Source organism: Lethenteron reissneri, chromosome 26 (assembly GCF_015708825.2).
Source record: "Lethenteron reissneri isolate LAM-NWPU_2019-01 chromosome 26, ASM1570882v1, whole genome shotgun sequence".
In the NCBI taxonomy this organism is placed as follows: Eukaryota; Metazoa; Chordata; class Hyperoartia; order Petromyzontiformes; family Petromyzontidae; genus Lethenteron; species Lethenteron reissneri.
In genome coordinates this window covers 20,578,942-20,595,542 of record NC_083804.1, presented here as the reverse complement: position 1 = coordinate 20,595,542, position 16,601 = coordinate 20,578,942, and the positions used below count along the sequence as shown (strand labels likewise).

General features: G+C 44.3%; 2 protein-coding genes across 12 annotated transcripts; one reads left to right on the top strand and one right to left on the bottom strand.

Annotated features, from left to right (window-relative positions):
• Positions 1 to 166: 166 nt before the first annotated feature.
• METTL22 (methyltransferase 22, Kin17 lysine) lies at positions 167 to 11,016 on the bottom strand. 11 transcript variants are annotated; one of them, XM_061560512.1, is made up of 14 exons: positions 10,861 to 10,962; positions 10,455 to 10,499; positions 9,829 to 9,923; positions 9,209 to 9,264; positions 7,466 to 7,615; positions 6,852 to 7,217; positions 6,423 to 6,463; positions 5,983 to 6,127; positions 5,120 to 5,191; positions 4,406 to 4,471; positions 3,759 to 3,839; positions 2,935 to 3,037; positions 2,050 to 2,218; positions 167 to 867 (listed from the first exon to the last, which is right to left on the bottom strand). In XM_061560512.1, exons 3-14 carry the CDS (start codon positions 9,843 to 9,845, stop codon positions 817 to 819), a joined length of 1,317 nt encoding a protein of 438 aa, XP_061416496.1. In that variant the 5' UTR covers positions 9,846 to 9,923; positions 10,455 to 10,499; positions 10,861 to 10,962; the 3' UTR covers positions 167 to 816. The 11 variants fall into 11 exon arrangements, with proteins under 11 accessions (XP_061416496.1, XP_061416500.1, XP_061416494.1 ...); XM_061560516.1 differs by lacking the exon at positions 10,455 to 10,499 and having other exon boundaries at positions 9,209 to 9,261; positions 10,942 to 11,016; XM_061560510.1 differs by lacking the exon at positions 10,455 to 10,499 and having other exon boundaries at positions 10,942 to 11,014.
• A 1,229-nt stretch (positions 11,017 to 12,245) lies between these two features.
• On the top strand, positions 12,246 to 15,445 carry RPS9 (ribosomal protein S9). The gene is made up of 4 exons (XM_061560508.1): positions 12,246 to 12,438; positions 12,946 to 13,068; positions 13,766 to 13,952; positions 15,153 to 15,445. Exons 1-4 carry the CDS (start codon positions 12,342 to 12,344, stop codon positions 15,328 to 15,330), a joined length of 585 nt encoding a protein of 194 aa, XP_061416492.1. The 5' UTR covers positions 12,246 to 12,341; the 3' UTR covers positions 15,331 to 15,445.
• The last annotated feature ends 1,156 nt before the right edge of the window (positions 15,446 to 16,601 follow it).

Genomic DNA, 16,601 nt, shown 5'->3' with positions numbered 1-16,601 from the left:
TCTACGTGACTTTACCGAAAGAACCAAGATGAATGATATTGTGAGATAATTCGCGAGTATACATTTTTGGTTGACAGAAATGTACCGTTACATTTCCCATTTTTTTGTGATCATGAACAGAAGCCTGTCTCTTTAATGTCGTGTAACATATCACTCAATCAGACAATTTATCTTTTAATATTTATAACAATGTCTTGCATAAATGCTTTTCATTGTACAAAACGTGTTGAAGCATACGATAGGTATATTCAGTCGTGCATAAATCCTCCATATGATTTGAAAAAAAAAGATGCAAACACTCAACTGGAAGATTCCAAAAACAAAAACCTAAAATATTCATGCTTCCAAAATAAAACCTCATTTAAAAAGTTTAAATACTAATTTCTTAAACACACCACACATTATCAACATTATTAATGATCCAGTTTTCCCCCATTTCTTTACTTCCTAAAATCACAGCAAGACGAATAAAATAAATCCAAAGGTTAACGTCCACATAGGCTGAAGACATGTATCTTTCTCTAAAGAAGTCAAAGTGTTCCCATACTCAAATAAGCTGTGGGTCGTGCCAATCTCCTTTGGCAGGCCTGAGCTAGTGATAGAAGTTTCACATTTCCAATATATACTGGACTTAATTTTTGGATGTATGTTTATTCCTCACATCCCTGTCTATGTTGAGTATCTGTAGATGCCTGTGTTTGTTAACTTAGAGTAAAATCAGATGTTATTACAACACAAGGCTTTCAGTCTTCCGGATGTGTGCACATGTACGTAAGGCGAGAGGTATTTTCGAAGACGAATTCTGCTCTCTGCCCGTCAGTGCTGAGAAGACTGGGCAAGATCAGTGGCTGTGACCTTCCAAAGCTCCTGTAGAAACAGCACAAAGATAAAGCATTACTGGTGTTCGATAGGATGGGTGAGGGCCCATTGAGACAATATGCGTGCTTAGTAAGACCTAAGCTAGCAAAAATGTAAGAGGCTTGGGGCATGTGGGAATAATAGGTAGGAAATGTTTGTTAAAACAAAGCATATGTACTAGTTAACAAAATAAAAAATAATGAAAGCAGTACATTTACAAGAGAACTTTAATTATTTAGGAAAGCATCACTGAGACTCAAGTCTTGCTTTGGGATTGTTTGGATAATTCATAAGTTGTGTGAAAGTGACAGATTTTTATGTTTATTTACATTTTAAGAGCTTAATAAAAATAATACGCATAGCTATAAACACAAAAGCATCTGTAAAGTTGTGCTATTTTTAGTTAATCATACAAATCCATTTGACTAGGTAGACCTTGCAGCAAATGATTACCAACAACATACCATCTGCCAACGTGGCTTGTTTGAATCTCTGCATTCATAATGGAAACCAACGCTGGGCAATTCCAAGATGTTGGCCATACATTTCAGACAATTTAAAAGATGCGGACAATCAATAACGGAATCAAGAAGTGGCTTTTCAATTGAATACAGGTGTATCAAACAATTAGGAATGGGATTCAGATATGAATTATTTTCCACCTATCTTAATAAGGGAGAAATTATCATAATATACCGCGGTGACAGACGTACTCAAACTTTTCCATCTGCGATAATATGGTAATGGTGCATTCGGTTTCATGCGTGACAAAGATATTTATTCCGTAAAGAGGACATGTATTACAGGATTACAGACAATCACTCTTCAAATTGACACCAGATGTCTTAGTATCATTTAGAAATGTTCACTGAGGTTGCCGTATAAGTGGAACTGATATACAGTGGATGTAGTGAGATAAGAGAATTGTTGGCAAAAAGTGCAGTGAGATGAGACAAAAGAGATGTAGATGAGAGAGATTCATTGGACGTTGATGTAAATTAGCTTTTTCTGAAAGTATTTTCATTTTAGTTGATATTTCATGCACCCATATTTTCTTCACATATCCAGTGCCCCTTGGACTACATGAGTGCCTCAGCTTCTCCTTAGTACGCTTATGCCTTGTGCCACTGCGGGCACATGGAGAAGCCACGCCCTCCTTGGTGTATGAATTGCCAAGGGATGCGCCCTCACCAGCTGCTCCACGCGGTCGTACAGGATGGACTGCGCGAAGTCCGTAGACACCGACTCCACGGTGAACACCCTGCGCTCGCCCTCCATGTCGGCAAGCCCAGCGAGGCACGTGCGGAAGTGGTCGTACGCGTCGCAGGTCACAGCCAGCGCACGCAATGTGAAATTGTAGCTGTGTGGCGCGAAAACGATTCTTGACGTCAGGTCCACAATAAAACTCCCATTACTTTAGTGTCCATGTGTTTGTCATTTGGAGTGTGATAACAAGGAGCATGAGCCATCACGCAAACTCTTAATCATCCTCGCAGCAGCGGCTTTTGGCTAAACATCGGACAAAGACAGTCACCGCATCGTGCGCTGTGGCCGTCTGGAATGCTCTTCTTTCCAGTATTAGGAAGCCACTGGAGCTATGCACTTTTAAGCAAGATTGAAAACTAATTTCTTAAGAACTGCTTTTTGTGTTTAGTTTGTTGTCCTTCCCCCGCACCTTCGATTAGCACGGTTGGCTACGTATGGTGTAACATAATTTCAAGATACATACATATTAACAGTTGCCTCTTACTTGACAATTCCAATATAACTTTAAGAACTCTTTTGGCAATCAAGTACAAGCATCGACTGAAAACACCACACGACCATCATCATTAACGCTGCTTTATAGTAGAAAATTTGAAAAAAGAGGCTTTTTTTTTCCGACACTTTTTTCAAATTTTCTTGCTGTGGATTTCACACCTGATGATTGCTTGTGTTGCAGTCAAAACGTCGTGATAATTTGTATTGTTTTATATTTATGTAATTTTATTATTTCCCTTCTACGTGACTTTACCGAAAGAACCAAGAATATGAATCCCTGCAGTCACAAAAGCTTTAAATCAAAATTGTCATTACCGTTTCTCTATGGCGATGTAGAGGGAGCTGGTGCTGCGAAGGTTGTTCATGATGCGGAAGACAGTTCGAAACAGCCCATCAGTGAGCTCATCGTCATAGCAAACTACACACAGGCACAATCATGCAATTAATCAACGGATGAAAATATATATACTGTGCAGTGTATTAGTACAAGTATCCTGATATAACATGTCTGAGGAAGTGGCATTATGGTACGTAAGTTTTCACAGCCACTTGTAATCCAAGTGTGGTCTTCTAGGTTAGTCCGCGTGTTAAGCATTTCTTCTCTCAAGCTTTCGTCGCGCACTGCTGCGGGCATCGCTTCATCTCCTGAAGATCGCACCATCTCTCGAAGATGCCTGCGGTAATGCGTGCCGGTGAAAGCTTGAGGGAAGACATTCCAATACGCGCGGTGGAACTTGGAAGACCACTGCTCGGAGGTGGCATTATGGTCAAAGTGCTCCACTCTTTATTGGAAGGTGGCGAGTTTATATCCTATTTGTGGATCCAATGGGTTCATCATTTCCTTCAGTGTCAATAAAATAATCACCAATTTGTAGAAGGAAAACAATGGATAAACCATCCTCCACTACAATAATGTGGAGTTTCCACCACTAGTTCAAGGACCACCAGTGAGTGATAACTCCCCAACACTCGTTTGAACAGGAATATTCCTGACTTTTTACTTGCTTGGCTAAATGAGGCAAGTGATGAACACAATGCCGAGGTTTTTTAATAGAACTGCGGCTCCCCTAATGTGCCTGCGCTGTAATCGCCGTGAATTTTTATTCTACAAAGTGGCCCGATGATAAAAATGTATTTACCGTCGGCCGCGAGAAGCACGGTGGCGTTGTCGTGCAGATGTGCCACCTCTTCCTCTGTCCAGGAAAAGCGGCACTCAGAGTCTGCAAGATGACAGATGTACGCAGAGCTTCAGATGTACATGGCGCTTGAGACAAGCCACGTTGAGAATTGCAGGTTTTCATTTTGTTCTCAAAATCTTACCTTTTGCTATTTTGTGTTGTTGCAATGTTTTTTCAATGTCTGGATGTATATTAGTTTGTGGAGTAGAAGGGCTCCAAACCCAAGTTCAAGTCCCAGCAAGAGTCAAATCAGCTTCATCATCTTTATCGCCATCGCAATTCATCCAAGGTTGATTAAATGAACATGACCTGGTGAGGTTAAAGCACTCTGTTTTGGAAGCTCGACAACTGTTGAAGACCGATCGAGAACTGCCTTCACCATAGAAATGTGGAAATGCCAATTATGGATCCAGACAACCAACAGACAGCACACAGGCCAGCTCTTGTTTGGGTGCGGTGATAAACTGATGAAGTGTGTCTACAAAACTGCAAGTACCATTACTGAATTGCCTTATTATGCCTTTGCAAGGGAAATACATTTTTTGACAACGAACTATTTTTAAACGGCTGTTTAAATAATAAAAAAATATATATGAAACTTCACTTACCTGTACAAAAGTCATTTTTGAGCCAGTCCAGTGTCCTAACTTTCACCTCTCCTCCCTCTTCTCCATCTATGATTTTAAATAAGGATGGACACACAAACACACAGACAGACACACACAAAACAAAGATCCCAATGCTGCACAATAAATGTGCCAGGTTAGGTGTATATATATATATATACACACTTAACAGGTGGTCGGGTGGTGGCGGGTTTAACGACACATTTATATTTACGTGATCTCACCCAAAAAAAAACCTCTTATGGATAATATTGGTCGCGAAAGCCTACGTGTTAAACTAGGTGTGTGTATATATATATACTTTGTCTTTGTATGTATTTATATACATATGTAAACACGTGTGTATATATGCGTGTGTAAACACACAAAGATTCCCTGTCAAGCCTTAATAGTTTTAGGGCAAGTACTGTTAGAGAGCACTTATGAAGGCCCACACGGCACACAAGGGGGTGGGTGGCCAGCACCATTCCCGGTCACCTTTGTCTCCTGAGTGGCGATGTTTACACTCCGCACCAGAAACGCATTTGAGGCTGAGTCGACCTAGGGAAGGCCCAGGACCGGTTCAGATAATCCTCACTGGTGTTGGTGGCCGTGAGCAGGATTCGAATTCGGGTAGCCAAGTTCGTAGCACAGTGCACTAACTGCTACACTACCACTCCCCATACGTACATACACACACACATTGAATGTGCTTACCAGGGCGCATGTACAAATGCTTGTTTGCATTTACATTCCGTTGGCAATTGTCCAAGAGATCATCACCAACATCTAGATGAACACGGAGATTGATTGTAAACGTATGCAATCAGAGATTGACAGGCACATTTGGCAAGAAAGTGTATACGTGTGCTGCACATATGCACACAATTATAGTTAGTTAAATATAAATGCTGATGTTGGGGCGAATGTGCTCATGCACAATTGTAATTAACATTCTTATATTGCATTTTACATATATATACAGTAAAATTTTTAATCTTTATCCGGGAAAGTTTTATAGAGATTTCAAGATACTTTTTAGGAGGCATACATTGGGTTATTTGGCCAGTTCCCTGCTGAGTATATTTAATGTGCCGAGTGAAAATCCACTCGTATATATACACACACAAGTGTAAACACTCTGAACTAATTTGACGAAGATAAACTAATATAAACCTACTTGCTGTACTACATTATGCAGGCACCACCTCATTGACCACAGTGTGCATATGGGCCATATGGAACACATGCAGACTCTCTAAACACAAATCACAAGACCGTAATTGTCAGCCAAGTAACAACTCGTTTGTATTTTTTGTAACTTTCTCCGTTTTGTTCGTGCAGATTTGTAAATCCGATCACCCTTAACATGACAATAGCATTACGTGCGCAGGTCATTTGGAAGGAACAGATTCTCGCACGTGTGTATCAGTGCACCTTTAAACGACCAATAACCGTCATTCATTCATCATGGCCACCAGCACTCCCCTGGACGATCCGTCATCTTACGGACGGTCAGACGCCACGCGGGTTCCAGCGTGGCCGTGCGGTGCGGTGCGGCGCGGCGGGGAAACCCGGACCTGTGCAGTAGACGGTGCGGGCGAATGTGGCGGCCACAATGCTGGTGGCGCCGGTGCCCGCGCCCAACTCGAGTGCCGTAACCCCGCAGAACTCACGCCGGTGCTGGAGGAGGTAATCGCCGAGCAGGAAGGCGCCGCGCCATACCTGCAGGGCAAAGGCCGGGCAGGTGGTGAGGGGACAGGGGGTGGGGGGGAACAAGAGCGACTCGCACATTATTGTCCAACTCAGAATCTTAGTCAGAAATCAGAATATTTACTGAGAATGGAGGAATCACCGTTGTTACCCTCTTTGTCATCGTGTCTTTGTTATTGTGTTTACCGTTGAAGATAAAGTTAACTTGATAAATTAATTTGAGACACAATGTGGCATTTATGTCCCCGTGGCTAAAAATGGGGGAGCAGATAAAGTTCGCAGGATAATTTTCGTGAGAAGTATGTACCTGCTTTCCAACATCATCCAGACATGTTCCCATCGTGTGTTCTGTGTAGCAAAATGAAAACATATCAAGAGCAATGAAAACAGTGATTAAAGTGTACTTTAACCGAGTCATGCTAAATAAAACAATAAATATCCGAGGGTCTGGTACACCATGTATAATTCAATGGGCCTTATGAACCAATGTTTTTCAGCAGGATTTAAGGAGACATTATAAAAATTGGTCCCGAATTCTTGGAAGATATATTTTCATTAAATTTTCGTATGGGGAAGAAGACCGTTGGCTATTATTGTATCATTCACAATCAGTTGTGACGGTGTATAATACATTTCAGGCATGGGTGATTCTCAAATTTTATATTAAGCTAAGGATGCTGCCAATAACGGTAACACTTGCCATGGCTGTGACGTCTAACGATCTTTGGGACCATACCTATTAGCAGCGTATCACTGGCAGTCTGCCCCTCCTCATCATCCTCCTCATCCGCCTCCTCGTCTGTCCAGCGTTCCGCCTGGCTCAACAGCACAGGGTGACTCAGCGGCCGCTCGTTGGCACTGCCAGCCCTTTCGCCAACAACACTGGCCGAGTCACGGGGCTTCCGGGCAACCAGTAGGTCTCCGTCCTCGTCCAGAAGGCCACTGGCGTCGCTGGCACCACTGGGCGTCTCGCTTCGCCACTCTTCACACGCTTTGGAGGGAATGGTGGCGCTGTCCTCTGAGCAGATGCTTGATGTCGGTGGTGGGAAGCAGCCATCTTCATGGGCAGTGTCCCACAGAATCTTGTACTTGGACACATAAACTGCCAAGCGAATTATTCAATGTGTGAATACGCGAACGCGCGCTATGTGAGTGAATACTGCAACAATTCGTTTCCAAATGTGAGAACGAGCGATGGTTAAATATTACTGGATTGGTACTCTGTCACACAAGTTGTACGATGCTGTGTGCGACACTAATAACAACACACATACCATAGCCTCCTCCTCCACCACCTCAAAATCCCAACGCCACCATCACAACCACCACCGCCACTGCTGCCACACTGACCAGGCTGTCCGACGGCGTTCAGCCGCACCATGAGTCTCCTACTGCTGGGCATGAACAGGTGGATGTCTGAGAGAACCAGGTCACTGCGGAAGACGATAGTGTCCATGGTGGTGGCGGCGGAGTCAGTCGAAGCTTGCAAGGCGTCCTCATCTGATAGGGACAGGGGCCGAGTTAGGGGCAACACAGACACAAGCGCCGAGGCCACTCACACTCGCACGCCGATGCTTGGAATAAACATTTACAATGTGTTTTACAAGCATTCTGTTCTAATGTAAAAAAACTCCAACGTTTTTGCTATGTACATCTGTCCATTTGTAATGATGAAGGGGTATAGTTTATGGTCAATTCACACGGAATGTGCTCGATCTCCTCAGATCTCGGAGATTAAGCAGGTTTGAGTCTGGATTGTGCTCGGATTGGAGACCAGCTAGTATAAAAAAAGTGCTGTAGGATGCAGAGCTGGGTGTATGCATGTTGAACTTCTTTCACACAGTACGTAGCCAACCGTGATAATCGGAACTGCAGGGAAGGACAACTAAACACAAAAAGCAGTTCTAAAGAAATGTGCACAAAGGAGGGCAATTCAGCGAAATAAATTATTGTACTGTACTATATTGCCAGATCTATGGTCCCCAAAATTACCAACCCACACTGACCAGCGTGGTGCAGTTGGCAAAAGAATCCCCCACGACCTGCACAGGTATGGTGGAGGGGGGTGGGGCCTCATCCAACAGTGGATTGACAAAAGAACTGTACATTCTGGAAAGGTATGGCAGCTTTAGCAAATCTTAATTAACGGACCGATGGAAAGAGTGGCCAGTCACGTTGTAATAGAAATGGTCAAATTAAAATGTAGTCCGCAGTGTATGGAGACGGTCATTCAAAAAGTTACAGCGCCCCCTGCTGTCATGTTTTTCAATGTGTCAATTGATGACCACAGCGGAGCAGAATTCCACAAACGAACCAAACAACTTCTGGCATTTGAAGGTGATCCATACTTTTCAAGCCAATTTAAGCTCAGTAGATGCGTGTGGGCTCAGTAATGTAGATAGATCGGTTAGAGGTGACGGACGCTTCAAGGCTAGAATTGCATGTGGTATATCACAATAGGATCTGATGAATGTATCTTCGAATGCAGCATCTTGACTGATTTTTGGCGAAATGTCTCAATCACCAACAGAGCAGCAAATCACCAAAGCAAAGTGTTTGAGCAGCTTTGTCAAGGTGTGCAGCTTCTGCAATGATTCAATATTGTTCAGGTGATTAAAACTTGGTAAAAGTGACTAAAGTTTATTGCCAACACATCATCGATTACTTTCATTTTGTTTAAGTATATTTGTATTGCATTTGCTAAGGCTTTTTCTTTGGATATGTAAGGTTGTTAGTATATGCATTGAGGAATCAGAGGAAGTGGGACAAAGGGACATCATTCAACAAATGTGGGTTGCTGAACCTCTGTGTGATGTGGCTGTAGCCGGGATACATTGATACAAAAAACTTCAAATAAAAAAGGCAAATGCATGACACAGGGCAAGATATGGTGACAGAGTAATATCAGAATCACATTTATGAAAACAAAGAACATTAAAAATGAGCAGAAGAGCAGCCTAGTGGAGTCACAATGGAGAGAGCTACGGATGTTCGTGGGGGAAGAAAAGGAAGTTGAAAATTTGAAAAGAAAAAGCCAAGAAAGCAAAAGAAATGAAAAACATTTCTTGGGTTTGGTTCAAGGTAGACGATTACCCTTGGATTGTGAAACTTCTTCATCGTTGTTAAGTTTCTCCAAATTCAAGGCTCTGCTGTAATATCATAAAGTAGAAGGAGAAAACGTTTCACAAAAATTCAGCATTGCCATCACACGAGCATTTAAAATGCGCAAACATCTGCATGCCATGCTTCAACATCCCTTAAAGGTGTTGTAATCTAGACATCTGAGCTTTCCTTGACTTATGATTGTCAATATTTTATTACTGTTTTTCTGGCTACTTCCAAACGGTATTATATTGCTAACTTTACGTCGTATATATTAAACTAAATTGATAATTTTCGATGAGAAAAACTCTCAGCAACAATGCCCTGGCTTTAAGAGTGACACTTGAAATTAAGTAAAAAAAAAGTATTGTGACAATTCACCCAGAAATAATTCAATATTACAAATAGTGCTCCCTGTTCGATTCAAAACTCGTTTCGTTCTGCACCACGAAAGTGACTGGTTTCCGATATCCCTGGCCACTGTTATCGTTAGCAGGAATATAACTCGGGCGAGTTGGGTTTATGGCACAGCGCGCCAACCACCGTTCGTTAACGAGCGCTGGCAGTGAGATGAAACTAGCGGCGTTGGAGGTTGTTAAGTGGTCACTGACCCACGAGGTGCGTTCATATGTTCAGTCCTCAAGCACCGTACTTCACCGCTGCTTCACGACGCCATCCATGCCACCGGGATTCCTCACTCATCCCCCTGTGCAAAATGCGACACGGAACTCAGTTCCACCAGCCAGAAGCCAGCAAACCCTCGAAGCATACAACGTTCACAGGAACACAGCAGATGCTTTGCGTTGGTATAATTCACGGTGCTTAAAAGTAAACGTACTGTGTGTTGAACTTCTTTCGCACCCTACGTGACCAACTGTGCTAATCGGAGATGCGGGAGTGGGGGAAGGGGTGGGGACAACACACAACAAATACGAAGGAAATACCACTGTTTCTGAACCGGGTATCTGAGCTTGACCACCTGAATGTGAGCATGTAGTCGTTGTTCTGCATCTACATTGGCCATACGACAAACCTGTCAACCCCTTATCAATGCCTTCCTTATTACAGACCAATTAAGACCTTATGAATCTCTTATTAACCTCAAAGTTAATCCTACAAAGTCCCCATCACAAGAAACACAAATAGACAAACATTGCGTTTCCCTCTTCTTGGTTCTTTCGGTAAAGTCACGTAGAATGGAAATAATAAAAATAAAACATTATAAAATAATTCTCACGTTTCGGCCACAACGCAAGCAGCCGTCCTCAGGTGAAGAACATGTCTGTCGAAAAGACAGAGTATGAATGACACACTCCAGGCTTGGAGCGACTATTTAAGTTAGAATCGAGGGGGGAAGGGTGCCTTGACAAAATAATTTGCATATCAAGAGGAATTTAGCATATTTATGGGAAATGCAGATATGCGATTAGTACTACTTGTGAAATGCGTAGGATGCTGCTAATCCTGCATAATGCACGGGCATAATGACTTTAAACCCCCCGCCAAACCGAACTGTGACGGAATTTTCACAATAAACGACATAAACAACATGTAACACCAAAACCCTGCAGCCATATCTGGCTGCATGGGTCACTCCACAACAGCAGGAGCATCAGTCGGAGTATCATCATTTTTCAATGCACCTTTAAGATCCCCTGAACAAGAAGACGTGGTCAAACACGAATGGGTTGACAGCTATGAAATCAAACTTCCTTACGACTCACAGACGCACGCTGCCACACTTACAGTGCACCGCACTGTACTCTACTCCTCCTCTGTGACCTTTCAACCGGAACGGGTTCAAGATAAGCCCCGCCCCCGACAATAACCACTGCAAGAACAATTTCAAACAGCGTTATGTGCTAATAGAAAAATGGGTCAATTAAGTATCACTTCCCCCCCCCAATTTGAGAACGATAGTCTCATACTAGATAACCGCATTGCGAATGTTGTATCGGATTATTTCTTGGCGGCGGACGTAGACGATTCCGCACCCCGCCCCCCTTGTACCCATGGCAACGTTAGACGAGGCGGTGATGCGGTCCCGCCCCTTTCGAGTGGTGGGGGGGTGGGGCGGTGGCGGAGCGATATAATCGGTGCGTCGCCGGAAGTGACTCCTTTCTCTGCGGGTGTCTCGGTGAGGCTGCGGGCGGCTTTTTGCGGCTCGCGTTGGACGTTCGTGATAATCGCAATTTTTAAACAAAATTCACGTTCGAACGCTTGTTAGTGTAAGAGCAAAAGTCGCCGGCCGAATAAGAGAGCCGCCAGAGTGTGTTGGTTTGCGGGTTTTAGAGGGTTTGTTGGTGTTTGCCTGTTTGAGAGTGTAGAGGCGGGTAGGCCTAAGGCTTTTTAGGCCTTGCGCGGGACACGTGGCTTTCGAGATTGTGTGAATGTTATTTTAATTCGTTATAAAATGCCTAAAATAACTATTGTGTTACGACGTTATGTTGCCGGGCGATATAAATAGTAATTTAAACGCTGCAAGGGTTTTTTGTTACTCGCTGAGCTTTGAGCCGAGTGGGATATTACCAACAATAATTGTGTAGACATTACATATCGAGATTAATGAGTAGACTGTTTAAGAAAACTTTATTTTGGGGGACGCGTTTTATTACAATATTCTCAAGGCCCTTCCACGTGTACTTCGTGACTTGATTCTAGTCGCATTTAGATTATTACAGGAGAGTAACTGATTCGACCGGCACTTAGTACAGTTTTTTTAATCGCGAGCTGCAATTTTTGTCTCGGCGTTGTGAAATCATTCGACACGGCTGCAGTCGATGCATTAAGACCGCATGTTCTAAAGGTGGTTGCTGTTAAGCCATGCTTTATGGGGATGCTAACCCCTAGTGACCAGTAGCCCCACTAAACGCGACAACTTTAGCGTACCTTGAGCGAATCTCAACTGTGTAACCCCGGGGCCGTCAATTTCACGGCAGCAATGTTGTAATAACGTCTCTTAAAACAGCATGGGTTAATGTTTTTCCAGTCGCTTTCGTTTTGCGTATGTGTCAATGTTCCAGGGGGCAGGATTGCATATACAGTGCTGCACATGCATGTTTACGTATCTCACGACTTCAACAACGCGCTGTTTATTTTGTTCTTTTCCAGAACTTGAGCCACAATGCCGGTGGCCAAGTCGTGGGTGTGCAGTAAGACGTACGTCACTCCTCGCCGTCCATTCGAGAAGTCTCGCTTGGACCAGGAGCTTAAGCTCATCGGTAAGCAAGCGGCAAGGCCGCCGTGATACATGTCGAGTATCGTCTTGTCTCTTGCACATTTTCTCACGTTTCTTCGCCTCAACTCCCAGTGTCTCGCGATTCGTATCAACCACCGTTAGTGCAAAATGTTGAGAAAAAAACACATGCCTTTTAGTCGATGTACAGCGGTTTTGTTCATCCACTGCTGGATGAGGGCTTTGCCATGCATATTGTGGGCTTTATTTGACCATCATAGTCTTTATTTAGGCTGTAGGAATCCGATGAGCTAAGAAGCTCTTTTTCACAGATGTCCAGTATGGGCCGGTCAGCAAATTACTACAGCATACTTCTACGCGATGGTCGGCGATAAACGTGTTTGTGCGAGGCGGTCACCGATCCAAGCATTATCTTCAGGCTCAGCGCTGCTGAGCATCTTCAATTCTGATAAGACTGGGCACGATGGGTTGTGGAGAAGAGACTTCAGAGGCGCTTTAATCCCCTTAATGCATTGCCTACGTGTGTGCACAGGCGAGTATGGGCTGAGGAACAAGCGCGAGGTGTGGCGTGTCAAGTTCACGCTGGCCAAGATCCGCAAGGCCGCCCGCGACCTGCTCACGCTCGACGAGAAGGACCCGAGGCGCCTGTTCGAGGGTGAGCCCCCCCGCCCCCCCCCCCTCCCCGTGGACCCTAAAACGACGTCCCCTTCTACATTGGGGGTTCCTCAAAGTTCCAGCTCCCCCCCCCCCCCCCCCCCGTTTAATTAAAGATTTGGATGTGTAATGTTTGATTGGTGAGGACCTAACAAAAATGGTATTTTGACAACTTTGGTTATCGTTTAAAACACCATTTGTGGTTAAGTTGCTTACATCAGATGCAGTGGTATGGGAGCAAATTTAGTCACCCCCATTTCCCTGGAGCGGAGTCTAATTCTAGTAAGCAGTCCTAAAGTAGTCCTTTTATAGTGCTCTGATCCAAAGACATCATGCTGGGTCTCTTGGACTCATGGTTGTATATTTTGGTTAATTACGAGTGCTGAGCAATAGGTGTCCTATGGAGACACTGATCTCTGCCATAGAAGTGTAGGATTTCCCCATCTGACAGGGTCACTAACGGATATGCACATCACCCACCATTCACGTGAGACACCCGCTTATTGGTGGTGCATTCAGAGCTTTTAACGTTCTGGACTCTGCTGTCTTGCCAAATGTTGATCCTAATGTGTGTGGTCTGCCCTCCTGCCTCTACGTAATACAATATCTACCTACCCTTTCTGTACAGAATCTTTGAGATACGGCTGCATTTAGGCTCAATATAATTCCACCTTGTGTTGCACCCGCGACAATCACAGGTAACGCCCTGCTGCGTCGCCTCGTGCGCATCGGAGTGCTGGACGAGTCCAAGATGAAGCTCGATTACGTGCTCGGCCTGAAGATCGAGGACTTCCTCGAGCGTCGGCTGCAGACGCAGGTGTTCAAGCTGGGCCTGGCCAAGTCGATCCACCACGCCCGCGTGCTCATTCGCCAGCGCCACATCCGGTGAGGGGACGGGGCCCACCTGTGACGATGACAAGTTCGGCAAGGTCAATTCGACGCATGTCGTATACCTTGCGCGTTTTTCGCGAAGCCTCGTGGCCCGCTTTGACAAGGAGGCAGGGCAATGACACCGCCGTGGAGTGAGTATTTGTTACCAAATCTGATAATGCATGCTCAAAGAAAAATGCACCCCAACGCCAATTAGCTTGTGAGGATGTGTCTCAAGGTGCAAGTTTTATTATTTGTCATTGACGATTTAAAATGAGTGGCATCACTAAATTGTTATATTGTATTGATTCACTTGACTGGACATTTTAATGTCTTTCACTTACCAAGATTCAAACTCCTTGTTGATCAGCCCGAGACAGTCTGGCTGCATTTCTGATGTGAAAGCTCCTTGATTTTGAGCTGAGTTTTTAAGTATTTAAATATCCATAATAGAAGTTTTTGGGTTAGATCGCGTAAATATATAAATGTCGTTAAAACCCGCCACCACCCGACACAGCCAACTAGTAAGGGTTGTCACGTAAACAGAACATGCCAATTTACGTGACAACCCTTACTGGTTGGCTGTGTCGGATGGTGGCGGGTTTTTATGACCCATATATCTACGCGATCTAACTCAAAAAACCTATTATGGATGATATGGGTCGCGAGAAAGCCTACGTGTTAAACAGTATTGAAATATATTGGCCAAGCAACTCCTTATTAAGTTATCTTCACAAGCCACCGTAAACATTTTGCCTGTTGCGCAAAACCCTTCAGTTTGTTATTTTTAAAGTAAAGCAACAGAAAACAAGAACTTAAAGTGTTTATGCAACTCACCCTGAACAATCAGTCCAGGATAATCATTATTAAAATGTCTTTGGTCAGAGTCATCCAGTATAGACGACCATTCAGACTCATTGTTCCAAAGCCCTGACTGCCAGAATATGAAGTAAAAAGATTAAAATTAGGTCAGCAACCTGCTATGATTTACCACCACCTATTGGACAGCTCAGACTTGTGGCTATTTGCCTAAAACATGTTGGGTAAAATATTTTTTTACCTTTCTACCCAGCAGCAATCCTCAACGAAGCAACATTGCCCCCCCCCTAATTCTTTTTGACACGACTGTCGCTTGAATTTTCGGTGTTGCACAACAACCGGCATTTCTCACCCCATGTTGTCTGTGCCATTGACCGTGCCCCACCACCACCACAGTGTGCGCAAGCAGGTTGTGAACATCCCGTCATACATGGTGCGCCTGGACTCGCAGAAGCACATCGACTTCTCCCTGCGCTCGCCGTACGGTGGCGGCCGTCCCGGCCGCGTCAAGAGAAAGAACATGAAGAAGGGCCAGGGTGGCTCTGGTGGCGCGGATGAGGAGGAGGAGGATTAAAAGAGATGATACCGCCTGCCACTTCTCCTGGCGGTGTGGCATGCACTGATCAGGGGATGGGGCGGGGTCAGCCTGTTGTCTCGTGAAATCTTCGACAATAAACTATCAAATTGCACGCTCGCGTTCCTTTGTGCTTGTTTGACTTGACAGTGTGGAATGTCCATTTCTACCAAGCAATGACGTTTATCAGAAATACAGACGATGTGAAAAACTTGAAAGTGTACAGTTGTCCCTCGGTTAAGGGTTTTAATCCATTGACTAAAATTACTGTTAACTGAAATAACTTTATCGAATATAGGAATTATATGAGTGCAAGAGAGCTGTTTCCACTGCCAAAACAGAATATGTAAAATAAAGCCAGTCGAGGTCTGAATCCTCAAATGGGCATCGCTGATTTGCCGAGGCATGCTCAGCCCATTTACGAGCGTTTTGGCCGAAATTGGCACCCCCGCGCATAACAGCATGCATATCGTTAATAAAACATTTTTAAACCATGAGGGTCCTATGGGAGGTGAAACGTTTACCGAAAACCCCTTAAACTCACTTAATGGAGGGACTGCGGTACTGAACGATTATAAACTTAACAGTTGTGAGATGAGATGACTGCTCACAAATTATGTATGGACCAGACTGGTGCTTAAGTGGCAGTTGGAACACCCAAAAGGAAAGAGCAGTGAGATTGCCATTAGAGTTGGCAATGAAGTGGGGAAGGGCTTTATCCAGCAGTTGATGGTCCTTGGGCGATATATACTTGACAATTACCTAATGTGGATACATTCTCATCAGCGCGTGCGGTGGGCAACACTGCCCTGCAGTTTGTTTCTCCAGTACTGATCATGCAAGTACATCCAAAGGCAGGTCCAGGGCTCTTTGATCCAAATCCTGGCCTTGCCACCATATATTCCAGGGTTATTAAGCCACAATTGGGGAAGAATATAGTTGGTTTCCCTTTGTCTACCCACAACCTCAGCAGGATATCACCTGGTCAAGTAAAGGAGTGGTGACAATGTGGTTCGCATGGTTTTGTTGTGAATGCAGCGGCCTGAGTTCGATTTCCGTCTATGCCTCACGTAAGTGGCAGGTCATACCTGGGCCCCCACCTTTCCCCAACCTACAGTGACCAGCACGGTAACGTATAGTAAACAACCCCGGGGAACCAACTGTGGGGTGGCCAAGATCCAGCAGTGCATTGACTTCTGTAAATTAATTTACTGTTATAGACATCAAAAGTTTCATCCCCCTGCCTGCTCTCATGAGTCCGGTGTGCTTGA